The sequence below is a fragment of the Muscardinus avellanarius genome (genome assembly GCF_963383645.1).
Source record: "Muscardinus avellanarius genome assembly, chromosome: 2".
Classification (NCBI taxonomy): Eukaryota; Metazoa; Chordata; class Mammalia; order Rodentia; family Gliridae; genus Muscardinus; species Muscardinus avellanarius.
Window position 1 is genome coordinate 94669865 of NC_137787.1, and position 19810 is coordinate 94689674.

A 19810-nucleotide genomic window follows, 5' to 3' on the forward strand; every position below is an offset into this window, starting at 1 on the left:
TATGAGCACTAACCATAGTTCAAAATCAAACATTTCATACATCATTTGAACAATTTACTAGCTAAGAAGAGGTTGTAATATATGATGCTAACGAAATGGCAGAACAGCCAAACCAAAAAGCTGTAGCATCTAAAAACGCAACACCTAAATTTGTGTTCTGGGTTTTTTTTTTTTTTTTCTTTTTTTTTTTGTGTGTGTGTGTTACTCGTGATAGAACCCAGGGGCTTTTCTATCCCTGGGCCTATTTTATATTTTATTTGGAAACAGGGTCTCATTAGTATCTGAGGTTGGCTTCAAACCTGTGTGATCCTCCTGTCTCAGCCTACTAAGTTCTGGGATTACAAGTGTGCGCCACCATGCCCAGCTGTGTTTTGTTTTTTTTATCCACTAAATAATGCCTAAATCTGGGTGTAGAGGTAGACATTTTCTCATGTTTCCACCTGTAAAATTAAAAAAGAAGGTTGATATTTTGTACCTCCTTGGTCAAATGCTCACATAAGGTTATAACTTTTAAATTTTAAATGATAATCTATTGCCCAAGGGGTTATTTGAAATATATATATGGAAACTCACTGATATCAAGACAAGAGCTATTGGGAAAGTAGAATTTCTTTCTTTCTGACATATCAGATGACTATTCCAGATTTACCTTTATTCTTAATGCTTATTCTCTTCTACTGTTCCTATTTAGATGAATGATCTTTTCTGGTTCCTTTAAAGAATAGATAATAATAGTATGAAATTGTAATTAAATATTAACCAAAATAATTTTTTAATATTTTCTTCTTAAAAAATCTTCTTTGATATATTTGGAAATTGTGAATTATGCAGCATTACACATAGACATGCATGTATTAGTCTGGTAGTTTGGTTTCCTTCCTTTTGGGTAGATACCCAGAAGTAGTATTGCTGAATTATATAGTAGGTTCATTCCCATTATTCTGAGGATCCTCCATACTATTTTTCTAGGCAGTTGCACTAATTTGCAATCCTATTAACAATGTAGTAAAGTCAATCACTAAGCCAGGTGGGGAAAGGAGGGAGGGAGGAGGGATGGGTGGAAACTGGTAAAGAGCTAAATGAGTTACATGTGCATATAGGCTCCTACCATCCTGTGCCTCATTAAAATGTATGATTAAGCCGGGCGTGGTGGCTCACGCTTGTAATCCCCGCGCTTGGGAGGCAGAGACAGGAGGATCGCGCAGATTCGATGCCAGCCGCGCACGCTGGCTTAGGAGACCCTGTTTCCAAATCAAAATGTAAAAATAGTTCTGGGAGTGTAGGCCAGACGTAGAAGGGCTTCCAGGAACCCCAGTACCACCAAAAAAAAAAAATAATATGTATGATTAAAATGCACCAATATGATGATGATGATGATGATGATGATGATGATAAACTAAATGGCAGATTATGAAAGAGTTTCATATTACTGGCTATTTATAACCCTGCAAACATTCTAATAATTTTATGTTCTACTTTGAAAATATTTTCAAATAAATTATGCATTTCTAAAAGTACATAGTATAGAGTAAAGAAAAACATGATGCCCTTTCAAAGCACTGGTCATGATTGTTACTTATTGTAATAAGCATAGCTCTGCAGACTCTAAAGGAGGTAATGCTTCTTGTGAATTAATATATTTTGAAATAATTTATCTTAATTATTATTATTTATTTTATTTTAGGGATTAAACAATGTTATTGCTATAGATTTTGATTACAGAGAAGAATTCATCTATTGGATTGATTCTAGCAGACCCAACGGAAGTCGTATAAATAGAATGTGTCTAAATGGAAGTGATGTTAAGGTAATGAACTATTACAATGATGGAATTATTGAACGTTTTATTCATGTGATTGAATAAATTAGAGAATGTTATTTGATGGAAATTATATTGCTTTGAGTATGTATTAGATTGGTTTCAATTTCACATTTGTACTGTGTAAATTGATAAATAAGTATAAAATATATGACTCTTTATCCTTATCTTGTATCATAATACTATTATTTACAATTAGGTAAAAATCAAAGTAAGAAAATAAAATTTTCAGTCTTACTCACAACCCTAGAAAATGTGCTATATGTTTCCTGCATGAATGATTGGTGCCTGAGATTGGTATTGATTTAAATAAAAAGGCAAATTGAATCTTAGAATTGTAAATAAAAATAAAATGATGTACTAAATTATAGCTTGAATTTATAGCACTGTTAAAATTATCCTGCTGTAGCTTCAAAATCTGAATGCATTTGTGTGTAGCCATGATTATTAAATGTCATCATTATTAAACACATGCCACGTTCTTGGTGTAAGGTATTTGGAAATATCTTTAGGTTATTCTGAGTTTTAAAATCAAATTATTTGTACCATTTATTTGCAGTAAAATATGTTATAAATAAGAAAATTGAACTTGATGTAACTCATGAGTTATTTTAACTATTTCATTTTTAGTAATACATAGAAATCTGGTAGAAGCAATCAATTATGAAATTATTACTAAAATCTTAGAAGTATGTATATTCATTGGATGGGAATTGGGTGTTTCAATGGTTAACTTAAATTTACACAATAAAATATTAGAATATCATAGTGATAGCAGATTCTAGTAGACCCAGTGTCTACTAGAACAAATAAGAATATTTTTGTTTTGTAATTTAATTTTTGCTAATTTACATTTAATAAATGAAAATTGCATTATTCAAGTATTCATTATATTTTATTATAAGATTTTTTTTGGTGGTACTGGGGTTCCTGGAAACCCTTCTACCTCTGGGCTACACTCATTTTTATTTGGAAAGGGGGTCTCTTAAGCCAGAGCGTCTGGCTTCAAACCTGCGCAATCCTCCTGTCACCGCCTCCCAAGCGCGGGAATTACAAGTTTGCGCCATCATGTTCGGCGTATTACAAGAAATTTTTAAAATGATTACCTTTTAATTTTTGAAGACGCTTCAATATTTTAAAGCATATGTTCTTTATTGCCTTTCTACTACAGTTCTGTTGTTTCTTTAAATGATGTCATAACATAAATTGACAAAATTTATCTTTCTTCCTATGGGGATATGTAATCACGGATGTTCAGCTAACTAGTCAGCCATGTTAATTTTCTAAATTTTGGGTTCAGAGAAAAAAAGAAGTAAATAGTTTTTAAATCCACAGAGATTGATACCATTAATTGCTGCTAATATTGTCACTTTGCATCTTTATTATTGATGGCATCAGGGAAAGTGATAAGTAAAAAATTTAGTTACAGTTTTCTTATTTCTAATTATATAACTATATCCTTCTATGCAGCTCCAAAATTGGTCAGGAGAGTGGTAAATGTAATTGATATCATTTTAGCACCTGTAAAAAAATACAATAACTCTTTGAAAGACAGAGAGAGAGAGAGAGAGAGAGAGAGAATTTTGTCCATACTATGAGACCTGAGTACAACTTTTTATTTTTGTTTTATTTTTTTCTTAAGACTATAATTTCTAGATACCTGACTATACATCCTTTTCTCTCAAACAAGTAATTGTATTGTTTTCAGTTGTTCTCTTCTTATTCAAATTCCATTTCTAATGTTCTAAAAGATTTCTGTATATCTGTAAAAATCGAGAAGCAATTGGTCAGTTCTTATTCTAGGTGTTTATACTGTTAACTTATAAAATTCTTAAATTCTTTTTTGTTGTTGTTGTTAGGTAGTGCATAACACAGCTGTCCCTAATGCACTTGCTGTTGATTGGATTGGCAAAAACCTCTATTGGTCTGACACAGAAAAAAGGATAATTGAAGTATCTAAACTCAATGGCTTATACCCTACTATACTCGTGAGCAAGAGGCTGAAATTTCCCAGGGACCTATCATTAGATCCTCGAGCTGGGTTCGTAAAAAATGTTAAAAATTGTAAAGATTAAGGCTGTAGATTTTATTCACTGTGGTAAATCTGGTTCTAAGGCTATTAATGTGAAAATTTAATGTACTATGTTAATGTATAGAAATCTTACTGCGAAATCAAGAAAGTAAAATGACTAAAAACACTAAAAAGAAATCAAATTATATTTTATAGCTTTTTTAAAGTTTTAGACACATTTTTTATCTAATCAGTCAATTTATTGTGGGAATGAGTCAAATACACTTATTTCACTGATTTTAATGCCTTTCATACTTTGAGAAAGCATAGGCAATAAACAAACTCTTAAATTCTGTCGATAGTCACAAATATGAACAACATAATTCCTGTACCACTTATCCCAGGAGACAAACCAGTGTTCTTGGCTAGTAAAGGATGAGGTACATCACTGAATGCACTCAAGAGGAAATGCAAAGTGGGAAAGACAAGAGAGTCCTGTTGGAGCAGTGTTTTATTTGCATTTTAGTGTGAGGACAGGCAAAGGTCACTGCAAGGATTCAGGATAGCTGGCTGGAGATTTCAGATGAGGGGTGAACATGCATTATAGTGTCAAAACTGTCTGGTGTATGATTTCTAAAGTTATGTGTATTATGAACATTAACATTTACATTCAATTATGTTGCTTTGATGGGAAGAGAATACATACCTTTCCATGCGTTTGAGCTATAATTTAGAGTGATTACACCCTCCAAATTGATCTTTGCACAAGTTCAACCTACTCAACATGCTCATTACGATAATAAATTTAGAAGAGATCATTTAATGATTTAAAGTAGGACACAGCCACAGGAGCAAGTACTAGGGTAGTAGTACTTAATATTGTAGTGCTCTTAATACTCTGTTTCTCAATCAATTTCACAAAATATGCTTTACCAAGTAAATGCATTTTCATAGTATATGCAGCTACTTCTTATTAATATGTTGCATCTCTGGTTTTGGTCAACCCTTGTGTTTGTAATTGGCAATAATATATTTTATAAGTTAATTTTAAACATTATTTTTTGCTAAAAGCAATACCTAAAAAAGGAGACTTATACTTTAAATGCATTTCTGTTTCCAAGGTAATGGGCACATTAAACTTTTCAGTATATAATTATCATTTTGTCATATTTTTGAATACTTTTCATAGCAACAGAAAGCTTAAAAAAGTATCACTTTTATATGAACAGAAAAGAGACATGAAAGTACTTCTATAGATTTTTCAGAAAATATTAGTCAAATGTCCTAAATTTGGTTATCATCTATATTCATTCATAAGTATGTAAATAATAGATTTTTTACTGTTTTTGTCAGAAACGTGTGTGTGTGTGTGTGTGTGTGTGTGTGTGTGTGTTTGTGAAACTCAGTGTCTTGTTTTTCAAAAATCAATACAATGGCTTAGCTTCTCATTTTGTACCATTCCAGGTACTTGGCTTCCTAATGAAAGGAACATTGTCTTTTGATAATAGCAGTCTTGTGGAATTTCCTATTTACGAAGCAAAAACTGTATTTCAGCCTAGTGAATGCAGTCGAATCTAGCTTCAGGTTTTATTTCTCCCAGGTTACAGTTATTATCTCATAAATTGCAAGCAGCCTTAAGTTAACATCAACATAAACCCATCCAATTAAAATGTCAATTACAAAATCAAAATTCTAAAGCATTGTATATCTTATGAAAGATTGCCTTGATTTCATTTCTGGGTAATATTCAGCTTATAGCATGTACATGCTATATTATACCCCCAAAAACATGTAAAATTTGGGTAATTTATGAAACAAAGCTACACATTATAATAGTTAGAATTTAATGGTACCTTTATGCCCAAGCTGTTTTCCTTGTTCCCCAGGTTAAGGCAATGAGCAACCTGCTTTTATGAGGAACACTTTAGGCTGAAAATGCCCCACTTATATAAAATATAGTGCACTCCTGCTTTGAAAATGACAGCTTAAATTGTAAGATTATTTAATAAAGCCCAACTGAAACTTTCTATATAAGATTTCCACTGTTGTTTATATATTACTTGAATATGCAAATACTGCTGTCCTCTAGTTCCTTGAGAAGTATGATTTCTCTGATTTTTGGCAAAGAATAAGGCAAACGTGTATTTACTAATTATAGGCTATTTAATGTAATGAAACAAATAAACTTTTAGCGGTATCTTGAGGGTCCTTTCTATTTTTGTTAATAGTATGTCAATGATTTGGGTATGGTAGTAAAAGCAGTAAAAACATGAGAATAGATCTTCTTCCTGGTTGTCATATATAAATCTAATTGTAATCTTAATATTTCTCACAATTTTATTCTGATCATCCCATAGCCTGTTCTCATTTTTGAATGATTATTCTAATTTGTAATAATTTTAAAATATAATTAAAATTATAAGTTATGAAGAATATGTGTAATCATTTTAAAATAGATAGGAAAATATAACTATTGGTAAAACTGTGCCAAACATGATCTTATCTTTTGGGATAAGGAAGATGTCACGTTAGGTTATCATAACAAAAAATCAATATGAACTATATTTCAGGATACAGATCTCTATCCCTCAAGAATACACAATATAGTGGAAGTGGATAGGCCTAGTTAACAGAAAATAAATTATTCTACCCAATCATTCATTTAACTCATCTCTTCAGAATTGACTGTACATCTGGCACTCTTCTAAGATGGAATGAATGTAAAAATACGTCACAGTATATTTCTCAGAGAATTTTAGTGACTAGGTATGCAGGTGAGAAAATAATTAAAATACAATACAGTAACTCATAAGGTAGTGAAACTAGAAATATGACTCATCTGGGATCAGAAATATTTTCTGTACAAGAATGGTGGAGTAAGAAGTAGCCAGGTGATGTGGTGCACTTCAGTGCAGAAGGTATTTCTGGCAGAAGGAAAAGGCTTTCTAGGAGTGCATATACAGAGAGAAGAACATAGCACTTCCAGTAAACTGGGAGGACTTTGTTTGACTGGGACATATGAAACACTTTGAATTGTGGAACTGGTTTCCTTTCAATAGTAAAAGAGAACTAGGAATAAGTTAAAAAAAATCATCACAATAACAAGATTCACATGATCTGGTAAATAGGTCAATAGAGATGTAATTTTCTAGAACATGGGGAACAAAGCAAAGGAGGCAGATACAGGAAAGAGAGTTAATTGTTTTGTAGATGTACTATTGGGATTGAGAGTTTGCATATAAGAACATGGGAAAATGATGATAAGCATTTCTATAGCATTTCATAAATTAGAAAACCTTGTTACATTACTTTTGAAATGTACTGTTTATGCAAAATTTCTGAGAAAAACATTAATATTTTTATTACTTTCTTTGTAGTGTACGTAAGAATATTCAAGCTAAAACTGGCTAATTGACTTTGCCAGAATTGTTTAGGTAACAAAATATTTAGCTTGGTATTTAGCTCAGATTTCAGGCTTTGATTCCACATTTTCCCTATTATATCACATTAGAATTTTCAGCAACAAAATTATCTTGGATCATAAGAATGTTTTATAAAAGCCCCTAAATAAGAGACAAAAGAAAAGAACCGCTAATTCTATAGTTTTTTCCATTTTCAATGTTAGCCTTTAAGAGACTGAAAATGAGAATAGATGATATAGGCTTTTGGAAATAAAGAAAACTGCCTAAATCATTATATGTATAGCTTTTCCCCCCTTTTTATTTTCTTTTTCTGTGCTGGGGGTCATGCCAAGGGAATGGTACTTACATTCTAGACCAAAGCTCTACCACTGAGCTATACTCCCAGGCCCATATCTTATAGTTTTCAAAACATTTTTTAAATTTTTTTTTCTAATAGCCCGTTAGCAAATCTATAGGAAATACTAGTAGGTGCTATTTTTAACTTGAAATATATATTTGTAAATATGTGCAGGACACCTTCTATGCTTGGTGCCTATATCCATTATTGATGAGAGATAATAATAATATGAATAACCTTAAAAAAGACATATTTTATGGTTCCGTATCTTAGTTTATGCTACTTCTTATTTTTAAAGTGTCCTTTCTCCATTTCTCCAAGTGGAATAACTACTCATATTTCCAAGGCCAGTAGAAATGATAACCTCCTCCATGAAACATTAACATTATATAACTATTTTAGTGTAAATATCCTATATCTGCACCTAGGAGTTGTCTTAGCACAGGAACCATCTACTAATCATTGCTTTTCCTGAACCAGTAACTGTTAAGTTCACTATTAAAGTAAAATATAAATAAGAAAATGGATGTACACAGAGAAAGAAAATACAGCTATAGGGTTATTGTACCTGCTCCCTATGCACAAATCAATACATTGATATGTAAATAACCTGCACATTTCAAAGAGAAGAGTTCTAAGAGAACTTTCATTAAGTGGAAATGAAAAGCATACCAGATGAAAATTCAGTGAATTATTTTTGTGGGTAAGCACATAAATATTTCAATCAAACCTTATCACTGAAGAGGAATATTTTTCCCACCAATTTTTAATTTTTTATAAAAAGCTGATTTTATCATTGCTATATTTAGGCAAAATTCCACAGGGCATAAACATAATGATCAATGTCGTAATTCAGATCAGAAGTAATTGCAGGTAGAAGAAGCTTCTCTAAATTTATTGCCTGATTTTAGAAAAAAATAACTGCAAGAAGACTTCTATTTAATTCATTTTGAAGAAATATAATGCATTGTGCTCAACTATAAAAGACATCCTGAAAATTCAGAAGCCTGTTGTTATGGTTACAAGCAGACATTCTTTTATATGTTTATGCTTGGTTATAACTTACACAATAGGTACTATTAGAAACTGAGATTTTTTTTCTACATAATCTTGGGTAAACATTACATATTATCTGGGTACAATTTAGACCTCTCAACATTTTTGATGAACTTTTCATTTTGGCTTTAATCATTTACAACAAATTTTTCATAAAGGTAATTACTTAACAGTTGTATGTTAGGAGGTAAAAAAAAATCACCTCTTTTTTAGTGGAGACTTATTCATATATCTGGGGGGAAAAGTCTGTTAAGTGGACCATATTGAAAGGGAATAATAATTACCAGCTGGAAGTTAGCTACATCTTACTGAACTCCATAACAAATCTTGTTATGAAGATTTGTTCTTTACTCAGTTAAAAGAGACTTTCTTCCAATGCAAGAGGATCTTTATAATATTCTTCTGATTGATGAGCACCTAAACAAATAAATCATGTGATAATATATATAAAATCTATCCAAATCATGTGATAACATACCTACATAAAGATACAACAGATAATCTAGTAGGTTGAGTGTTACTAAACCAGAAAACATATCAATACACATATTCCGTATTCAGAGTAGTTTAAATATGAATAATTAATATATTCTCAACACTTGTTATGTGCTCATAAAAATTCTAAATTTGTCCTATGTATTTGCTCATTTAATTTTCACAATGACTCTGAGAAGAAACTATTATTGTCTCTCTTCAGCATTTGAATATAGACTCAGGAAAGCTAATTAAAATTCTCTTCAATGATTTTTTATCATCAAGGTAAAATTGTTAATCTTTATATGCTTTAATTATTTTCTTATCCACCTCTACTGGATTCATTAAGAGATTGTCGAAGGCAAAAGTGTTTACCTCTTTATTCCTAGTACTGAAAGATGTCTGCTACAGAATATAGCCTTCATGAATCATTATTTTAAAATAAGGTTCTCTATGCACTTAAGCATATTTGTCAGAATATGCTTAATACAGGATTTGTCAGCAATGTTCCACCATTGACTTGTGCAGGGTCCTCAGATTATGAGGCCTGAGAAACAAAATCATTGGGTGTTTTCAACTGTACTTGTAATAAAGAGAATAAATTCTGTAACATGAATGACTGAAACATGGTTATCCAAAGTGTGCTTAGTGATGCAGAAATCCTTAGAGCTATTCTAAGAAAATAAATGCTTTTGCTCAAAACTATCTGATTCAAAAAAGAGATACCGCAGCTCACAATGCTCTATTTCGCATATTTAAGGTTATGAGGAGGCCTACAATACAAGAGATGATATTTAGCTTGTTTTACAAACATTTCTCAAATATAATTGATCCTTTAACCTACTTTGAAAATGTGAACTAACACTAATCAAGGAATAATTTGTGCAGAGCAGAGAGGGTGATGTGAATTATGTTTTTATGAAAACATCTTTATAATTGAAGAGGCATGAACAAGCAAATGACATCACAAAGGCACTGACATGAAAGTTTGAGATTTTAACTAAAAACTTCAACTAGAGCTGAGTTTCATACATTTCAACAGTGAGAAGTAAATTGGAGAAGTATTTTTGGATTCAATAAATAATGGAGGGCTTTAATGTCAAGAAGAAGATAAAGACCTTGCACTCTTCCCCAGCTAATTGAGAGTGAAGTAACAGATTGGCTCTTCTTTGCTTGATATCTCGGTTCATGATGATACTAATCAGATTAAAAAGTTCAGAATAAAGATGAAAGTTTAGAATAGCAATTCTATAGCAATTAGATTGTTTAAAACTTAGTTTACATAGTGACCTAAAATATTATTACTCACATCCATTAACTTTCAATATTTTTTGAAAGCATTTACCAGAGAAATTTTTTCTACCTTTGAGATATTTTAATTGTAATTACAAGCATATATAGAGTACATAGCTAAGAAGAAATATGAAGACTATCTGTATTTAAATAAATATGGATTTTTAATATTACAGATCATTGAAATATTGCTTTCATATTTTAATTCACATTTATTTATTTAAAATTATATGTGAAAGTACAAACCACTCTAATCATAACTAGCATGTAAGATATAAGTTATGATAAGCTTATCACATTTAGTAAGAAAAAATATTACAATAGCACTTTCAAGACTCAGGGTTAGTAAAACAACGAGAGATATTTTGATTTATTTCAACAAGGCAAATGAGTTTTTATTATGACTTCTATGTATCTATTCTGACACTATGTCTCCTTTACAAAGTGAGCTATTCCTCCATACAGTTATTAGATAGTAATGACTTATATGTTTTTCTACATGATATATTATGTAGACATGTTTTATTTTTTTAAAAATCAGCTACTAAAATAAAGCAAGATTAGAAGAAACTGAACATACATATCTAACTGGAATGTTTTCTTGCAAAAAGATGTATCTATTAAAATGTATCAAGTTTAGAAAACACAGAACATCATTTGTTGAGGGGCTTGGCATCTGTTATTAGTCAATGAATTGATATTTTCAAGACATGTTCAGAATTGATACAAGCAGGCATAGGGAAGCATAGGAGAATTATTCTAGCTTTGTCTTAGGAGAGATCAACTTGCTATTTCTAGGCAAAAGTTTAAGGTCTTACTCCCAGAGTTCTCTTTGAACATCTGCTAATATATTGCCATCTTTTGTTTAACCTGCTCAGTGGTATAGTTCTCCATTAAGCATTATACTTAGTTATGACTCCAATGATATTTGGAATATTAAAGAATTATTTTATCATGTTTATAATCCATGTCTTTATGCACAGCCTTATTATTGTCAACACAAAAATACTAATAAAATACTAATGTTATTTACAATGATTACAATGTTGATACTGTACTTAGTAAGTTCTTTTCTAATAAAGTCTTTTTTTCCTAGGATGGAGTAACATATAAAAACATAATTACCTGTATAAAATGTATGAGAAAAATTATGTTAAAGAAACTTTAAATTTAAGCCAAATATACCCACTTTAAACCCACATAGATTACTTTTATGACATAATGCTTTAAATATGCATTTTCTAAATTTGAAGAATTGTGAAGGATTGTATGTTGCAAAAAGAAAGGACAAAGACTTTAAAAAAAGAGTTGAAAGATTTTCAATTTCACCTTTGAATAAGAAAATAACACAAGAGTTCCATTAACTGAAATTTTCAATTACATAGATGAGAAAACATATCATTTATAATAGGATAGAATGATATTTCTGCTTTTAAAAATAGAAGCTTAATTTACAATGCAGTGAAATTACAAAGTAATGTGTTACTTATTTGTCATTTGGGCTTTATGGAAGGCAGTATTTGTGTTTAACTCAACCTAACTAGTATTATTATCAATAGTATCAGTATTACTTTCTTCATTTTACTCATCCCCATCTGAAATGTTGTACTTTAGCCTTTCTAATAATATAACTTAAATAAATGCTGTCCATTAGAACTCTCTGTTATGATGAAAATATTCCTTATTCATGTTGCCAGATATAATATCACTAGATACAGGGTTATTAGACACTTAAAATGTAGAAATGTGAGAAACAATCCAGTTCATTTAATTTTGATTTTAATCATTTTAGGCTTAAATAGTCATAATGGGACAGTGGCTACCACTTTGACAATGCATATTCAATTGAAGGAAATACATCTGTTATTCCTTTTGAATTTTTCATGGATAAGAAACAAAAATGAATAGACTGGGAGATACATACATACATGCATATATGACTTTTTAAAATTATACTTGTAACCTTTGGGTATCTGTAATTTGTTAGCACTTGTGAAAATATCTCATTATATATATGTATAACTTTGTATATTAAAGGGCCCATAAGTTTTAAAATTTATTGAATATTTCAAACCATACTACTTTTTAAGTAGAATGTCAGAGGAAAAGTTGACATTGAAGGATGCCTCTAGGAGATAAAATCCAGAGACAAACCAAGGATTAATTTGGGAACTGTTGAGCAAAACAGTGAAATATTGTGTGAGATTTTATTCCCAGATGTCTGTAAACAAAATGGCTATTGATTTTCTTTCGTAGGTATTTGTATTGGATTGACTGCTGTGAGTATCCTCACATTGGCCGTGTCGGAATGGATGGAAACAATCAAAGTGTTGTCATAGAAACCAAGATTTCTAGACCTATGGCACTAACAATAGATTATGTCAACCATAGACTCTACTGGGCTGATGAAAACCACATTGAATTTAGCAACATGGATGGATCTCATAGACACAAAGGTTGGCCTGGTCATATAAATGAGTCATTATTATACCAGTGCATAAAATATTTGTTTAAAAAGATATATTTGTTTTATATGGTTTTTTCTCATTCAACACATTATGCAATTTAAAATTTAAGTTTTATTATTATACTCCATTTTTTTTTTTTTTTTTTGGTGGTACTGGGGTTCCTGGAAACCCTTCTACTTATGGTCTATACTTCCAGACCTATTTTATTTTTATATTTTATTTGGAAACAGGGTCTCTTAAGCCAGCGAGGCTGGCATTGAACCTGTGAGATCCTCCTGTCTCCACCTCCCAAGTGTGGGGATTACAAGCATACGCCACCATGCCTGGCTATTATACTCCTTTTTGATAGTGTTGATAAATTAGAATTACATATATTTATTTAGAAAGTGCAGTACTGCAGATTAAAACTAGAGGCATTCTACCTCCGAGCTACAACCCCAACTCTTTTTTTTTTTTTTTTTTATTCTTTATATTGAAACAGGGTCTCACTAAGTTGCAGAGGGCCTCACTAAGTAGCTGAGGCTGGCTGAATACCCGGATCCTCCTATCTCAGCCTCCTAAGTACAGGAATTGTAAGCATGTACCACCAACGCTTGGCTCAGAAAGTTTATAATTTATACATAAATATTTCATACTATCAATATATTCTTTAATTATAGTTTTTCCAATTATTTTCTGTAGTAAATGGGTGATTTTTTATAGTTTAATATATACATATATTCTAAACAGATTTAAATGGAAGAATATTCTCATGTAAACATGCAGCTATTATTATGACCTGATACTATTTCAGTTTTCTTTAAACAAAAACTAATTATAATTATAGTTTTTTATAAACATTGAAGTAAGATTAATTAAAAGATATCAATTAAACTATATGTATAATTATATTTATATTGTCTAATCAACAAAAATTAGCATAAACCATCTTTCAAATTAGAGTAGCAGTCAAGAAATAATGTGAATGTGAATTAATATGCAATTCTATAGATGCTGTATTATTCCAATATTTATAATTCTTAGTAGATTATGAAATTTTTCAGAAGCTTTAATTTTTCATTTTTTAATATCTTGGTAGATTAAAAAACTCTAAATATCAAACAAATAATTGGTGAATTTTGTTATAAAGTTGGTAACACTAGAAATGTGGATAAAAGAGATTTATCAGAGAAAAATAGCTAAAGAATGAAAAAATTAGAAAGTTACGAATAAGGACCTATGAAAAGAAGTGAGATATAAAGAAATGTGACTTGGATATAAAAAAAACTACAAATGATTCAAAATTACCCTCAAAATATATTTTTTTTTATTGGTGAACTGTATTCATACATCATAGTGGGATACAAACTTTTGTAGACATACATGCACACATCGCCCAGTCAGCCCCCACCCGATCCCCACCCCATTCTCTCCCCATCCCTCCTTCCCATGCTTGGCTTAGTGGTTGACATCTAGTATTATAGCAATTTATCCAAAATTAAAAATGATATTTTCACATAACAGTTTCATTTGTCTGATAACAAGCTTTTGATGACTTAAAGATAACATTTCAATATTTCTTTTTGCTTTCTTTCTTACCAGAGAATATTTTTTTCTATTTTGTTAAGTGAAACTATCATATATTTATATATTTATTTTTCAGAAAAAAAATCTATCCTAATATGGAATATGGACGCTAGATACCCAAAACAATCTTGATAAAGAACAAAGCTAGAAGATATATATTTTCTGATTTCAAACCATATAAAGCTACAATAATTGAAACAGTGTAGTACTATTCTAAAGGCAGATATATAAACCATTGGAGTTAAATAAAATCCTAGAGCTAAATTCTTCCCTATGTCAAGTTATTTTTGACAAGGTTTCCACGAACATTTGGTGGTGGAAATAATAATCTTTTAACTAAATATTGTTGAAAAATAATAATTACATGGAAAAGAATAAAATTGGACCCTTACCTAATCCCATATACAAATATTAACTCAAAATAGATAAAAGACCTAAATATAAATCTTAAGACTATAAACTTTTAGAAGAAAATCTGGGTCATAAAACCTCACAACATTGAAATTGGCAGTGATTTCTTGGATATGATTTCAATGGCACAGGCAACAGAAGAGTATACAAACTCCCTAAAAAATAAAAAAAATATCATATATCCAAAGACAATGAAACAGAGTTAAAAGTTACTAATAGAATGGGATAAAATATTTCCAAATGCTATATCTGAAGGTATATTAATATTCCAACTAGAAATCCTAAAAATTAACAACAATAAAGGCAAACAATACAATTTAGAGATAGGTAAAAGACTAACATAAATAATGAATCTCCACAGATAACCAATCTTAGTTGTCTGTTGGAGGGAAACTCTTGTTTCTCTGGTTCTGGTGTGTGTTACCTATTTCTTCTTTGTAGTTAATCTCTTTGAGTATTTTCTCTAGTGCTGGTTTTGAAGACATAAATTCCTTCAGTTTCTGTTTGTCATGGAAGCTTCTGATTTTTCCATCTAATTTGATGGAAAGTTTTGCTGGGTAGGAAATTTTTGGCTGGAAGTTGTTTTCTTTCAGAGTTTGGAATATGTTACTCCAAGACCTTCTGGCTCTCATGACTTGCTTTGGGAAGTCTGGAGTGATTCTAATTGGTTTGCCTCTGAATGTCACTTGGCCCTTTGTTTTTGTTGCCTTTAAGATTCTCTGCTTGGCTTCCACAGTGGTCATTTTGACAATTATGTGGCGTGGGGATCCTCTTCTCCAATCCTGTCTAAAGGGAGTTCTATAAGTTTCCTGGACCTGTGTATCAACCTCTTGCTCTACGTTTGGAAAATTTTCTGCTATTACTTCCTTGAAGAGATTGTTGATCCCTTTGGTTTCACTTTCTTTTCCCTCCTCTATTCCAATTATTCTTAGGTTAGGTGTCTTAAAATGGGCCCATATTTCTTCAATGTCAGATTCCTGCTGTCGGATATTTTTTTTCTAGATTAGAAACTATGCGTTCATTTTTGGAATGATCATCTTCTAAGAGCGAGATTCTGTTCTCCATGTGGTCTAATCGGTTGTTCATGGTTTGAATTGAGGCCTTTACTTCATTAATTGCATCCTTTATCTCTTTTTGGCTCTCTCTGAATTCTTTTTGAAGCACCTCTATTATTTCTACAGTTATTTTCCTGATTTGATCTTCTAGAAATCTCTGATTTTCTGTTTTATCGGGTTCTGAAGTTGTGGGGTTGTGGGCATTCATTGCTCCAGTGTTATTCCTCTTTCCCATGATTTCAGAAGTTTGTGCCTTCTCTGGGTTCTTCCCTTGGGTCACTATGACTTTGCTTAAGGTGCTCTGGATCTCGAGTCTGTAGTATCTCAGACCCCACTACTCCTTTACTGGGTTGTGTCACAGAGTCTCCGACTCAGGGAGTCGATAGAGGCTGCTTTAGACTATGATGGGTGCCAGGTTGCACGTTTTCCTATGGTGTGATATCTCTGCCACTGCCACTCCCCCACTGAGTCAAGTCCCAGGGAGTACAGTACTGGGATTTCTCTTCTGTGGCCCGCAATTTGACTCACTGTTCTTGAGTACGCAGATGTAGCTGTACTGGACTTGGCGAATTCACTGCTGCTGCTGCTGGTGGCAATATGGCGCCGCTGCCACGCCCTCGGCCGTGAGGCTGGCGTATTTTTTCTTCTCTGGTTTTGAGTTCCACTCTGAGTCCCTGCAGTGTGTGCTGAGCTCAGCCACTGGGAGCTTTAGATGCTCCCTGCGCCGAAAGATCCCGCCTGGCTGTCCCACAGCGGCTCACCTCGGCTTGCTGTAGCCATCCAGTGAACTCACCGCTGCCGCCGGCAGTATGGCGCTGCTGCCGTGTCCTCGGGCGTGAGGCTGGTGTATCTTCTCTGTGGCTCTGAGCTCTGTTCTCAGTCCACTTTCTCTCTGGAGCCTGGTGATTTTTTTGTTTCTCTGGTGATGGTATTTTCTGGCTATGAAAGGTGCTGATTTTGTGGTAATGGAGATTGGTTGTTAGCGGTGCTCTTAAGCCCCGCTTTTCTCGGTCGCCATCTCCCCCCCCTCAAAATATTTTAAATGCAGATAGCTTTTTAAGAATTAGGTATTTCACTAAAAGAAGGAAAATGAATTTTTATTATCTTCAGAAACCTAATATCACCTAATTCTTATCAGTTGTTTTGATTTCTAAACATTTCTCCAAATGCAAGTTTCACAGAGAAGTTTCAAATAAAGCCCAACCATTAAGATGATCTATCACATTGCTTTCTTCTCTCATATTAAGGTAGGACAGAACGACTCTATAAGGCACAAAGGAGAAGTAGGAGAAAAAGAAGATTGTTGCTAAACGTCAGGAGAGATCATAAAATGTTGGTCAATGTGGAGTCCTAGAAGGATAAAACCACTGTTTTCAAATAAATAAATAAATAAATAAATACATAAATAAATACATAAATAAATAAATATTTAACACATTATAAATAAAAAAAGAAATCAGCTACACTGTTGATAATTTTTCTAATATGCTCTCAGTTGATATTTAATCAAATATGTCCTTATACCTAAAAATTTTGGCATGAAATTTTTAAAATTTTTCTTTGTTTAAGGGTAAGAACAATGAGGTGTTATGAGTATATTTGGATGAATCACTTAAATTTAAGTGTTGACATTCCAAATTATGGAAATTAAAAAACTCATCATAATGCAATTTGAGTGAAGAATTATTTAAAGATCACTTTAGAATTTTAATTACAACCCAAATAATGTTGACAAATTGAAATTACACGTAGCATTCAGTAGTCATATCTCCCCCAAATAGTCAATAATAAAAAGTGCTGTGTCATTCTGTGATAATATAATTGAAAGCTTATCATGACAATTAGTATTTTTCTTATATATCCATGAACCTTTACATTCTTTGGCATCATATAAAGTATTATGTTGTTGTGAATGCATTAGTTTGCATTAAATTTCACTGTACAACAAAATTGATACAAATTTTGGATATACATGTTTAAAATACATTCCATTATCAAATATTTTCCTACTTTTTATTTGAACCTTAGAGGTTTTAATATAAAAATTATTTTAAAATGTTACATATTTCAGAAACTATTGATTCTACCCTCTTATTGTTATTTTAAATATGTCACATATATAGGTGACAAATATTTTTAAAGACTTAATACAGAATAAAATGCATATGAACCAAATATCTTTCTATCATGATACCAATAATGACTTCAGGTAGAGGAACAGGGGTAGCTGGTAGACATGACCGTGTATTTATTAAATAGTAAAGTACTTGTCCAAAAGATAATCTAGTATGATGTTATAAAATTTTTAAAATTGATTTTGTAAATATCTTTAGGCTTAAGTGGGGGAGGAAAATGGTGAGAAGGTTATTGCCTTTGGAAATATTTTCTCCTGAAACACTTCAGAGAAAGACTAATGAAAAATTCATCAAGTGCCTTATCAGGCATCAGCCAATACATGAATGTAGTCCAATAATTACCTGGTAGTTACTAATGATGTACTAATTGTATCTACTCTGAATTATCCCAACTCCATAGCCAAATGAAAAAGGGAGCCATTCTTCTTCTATACTTGCAAAGAGGAAATGAACAAGTCTACTCTTTGCATTTGTGACAGAACCAGAGAATGCTGTTCATATTTGTAGGTGGAAAGACTTTCTATACAGTAACATTTGTGGTTCTTTGGCCTCTTTTCTCTTAACCAGATTTAGTTTATTTATTAAAATTGGAACCCAAGCTCATCAGAATAGAAAATGCCAATCATTAAATTGAGAATATAAAAACATAGGAGAAATTTTAGAGTAATTATTCTTTTTTACGAGCCAAGTGTTAATAATGGAGAAAAGTTAACCTTTGAATAAGAATTTATAAGTTAAAGAAGTTTTATGTCCCAAAATATTCATACCGTACTGTAAATCTATAAATAAAATATTTTTATGTGGTACTGGGGATTGAATGCAGGGGCATTCTACCTCTGAGCTACACCCCAGCCTATTCTTTATTTTTTGAAACAGGGTCTCATTAAGTTTCAAAGGGCCTCACCAAGTAGCTGAGGCTGGCCCTGAACCTGCTATCCTCTGTCTCAGCCTCACTTAAGTATTCTTTATTGTTATTTGTTCAGCCCAAGAAGCTCTGATGCTTCTAAATTTTGTGCCATAAACAAAAGTTCAGATTACACCCAAGGCGTACATGCCTGGCAGTTTGTGATTTTCTATCCCTCTTTCAGTGCTTCCTCCTCTACTCCAACTCAACTTCCTATCCATTCTACAGACAACAGTAAAAATTTTGGCTAAAAAAAAAAAAATCCAAATCACTTTTGTAAAATTGCTAGTTCAATAATATGGAGATGCTCTCCTAATCACATCATCCTCTTCCTAATGTCTATTCTACGGGTTTCTGCAAAAATAATAGCATAGCAAGATATAACAACAATATAATAAGATATCATGAATGCTATGGGGTTTTATATCAGACAGTTTATTTTAAATTAAAACTTCACTGGTTCATTTAACTTTCTTTTTCTGAATTCTTTGCTTTGGCTTTATTCATTCATTCATTCTCCATTCATGCAACAAACATTTACTGACTAGTCTTTCTATGGTATGCTTTTTATTAGTAAGGTCTTGGAGTTATAAAGGCAAATAAGTCCCTGTCTATAATGCATGCAAACTGAAACATGCTATTTAGGTAAAGACAAATATTAGACTGGGTTAGAAGTATATGTAAAATATTGAGAGAATGCACATAGAACGAGGGAAATGTTCATTAAAGTAAGGAGGTCTTTGGGCAGTCACCTAGATTTAGTAAAGCTCTCCATAGAGGGAAATTGTAGGAGTGTTTCTCACACAGAGGGAACAGCATGTGCAAGGTATAATACAGTCCTGAAACAGGATGGGGTTTA

The 19810-nt window shown here is 31.9% G+C and overlaps 1 protein-coding gene across 1 annotated transcript in view; it reads left to right on the forward strand.

The window, feature by feature from the left end:
- Positions 1–19810, forward strand: part of LRP1B (LDL receptor related protein 1B) — a 1956425-nt gene that overhangs the window by 1695224 nt on the left and 241391 nt on the right. Inside the window, exons 58-60 of the mRNA XM_080689945.1 lie at positions 1685–1807; positions 3679–3860; positions 12669–12868. Of these exons, the coding sequence (XP_080546071.1) occupies positions 1685–1807; positions 3679–3860; positions 12669–12868 (505 nt within the window). The remainder of the gene's footprint in view (positions 1–1684; positions 1808–3678; positions 3861–12668; positions 12869–19810) is intronic.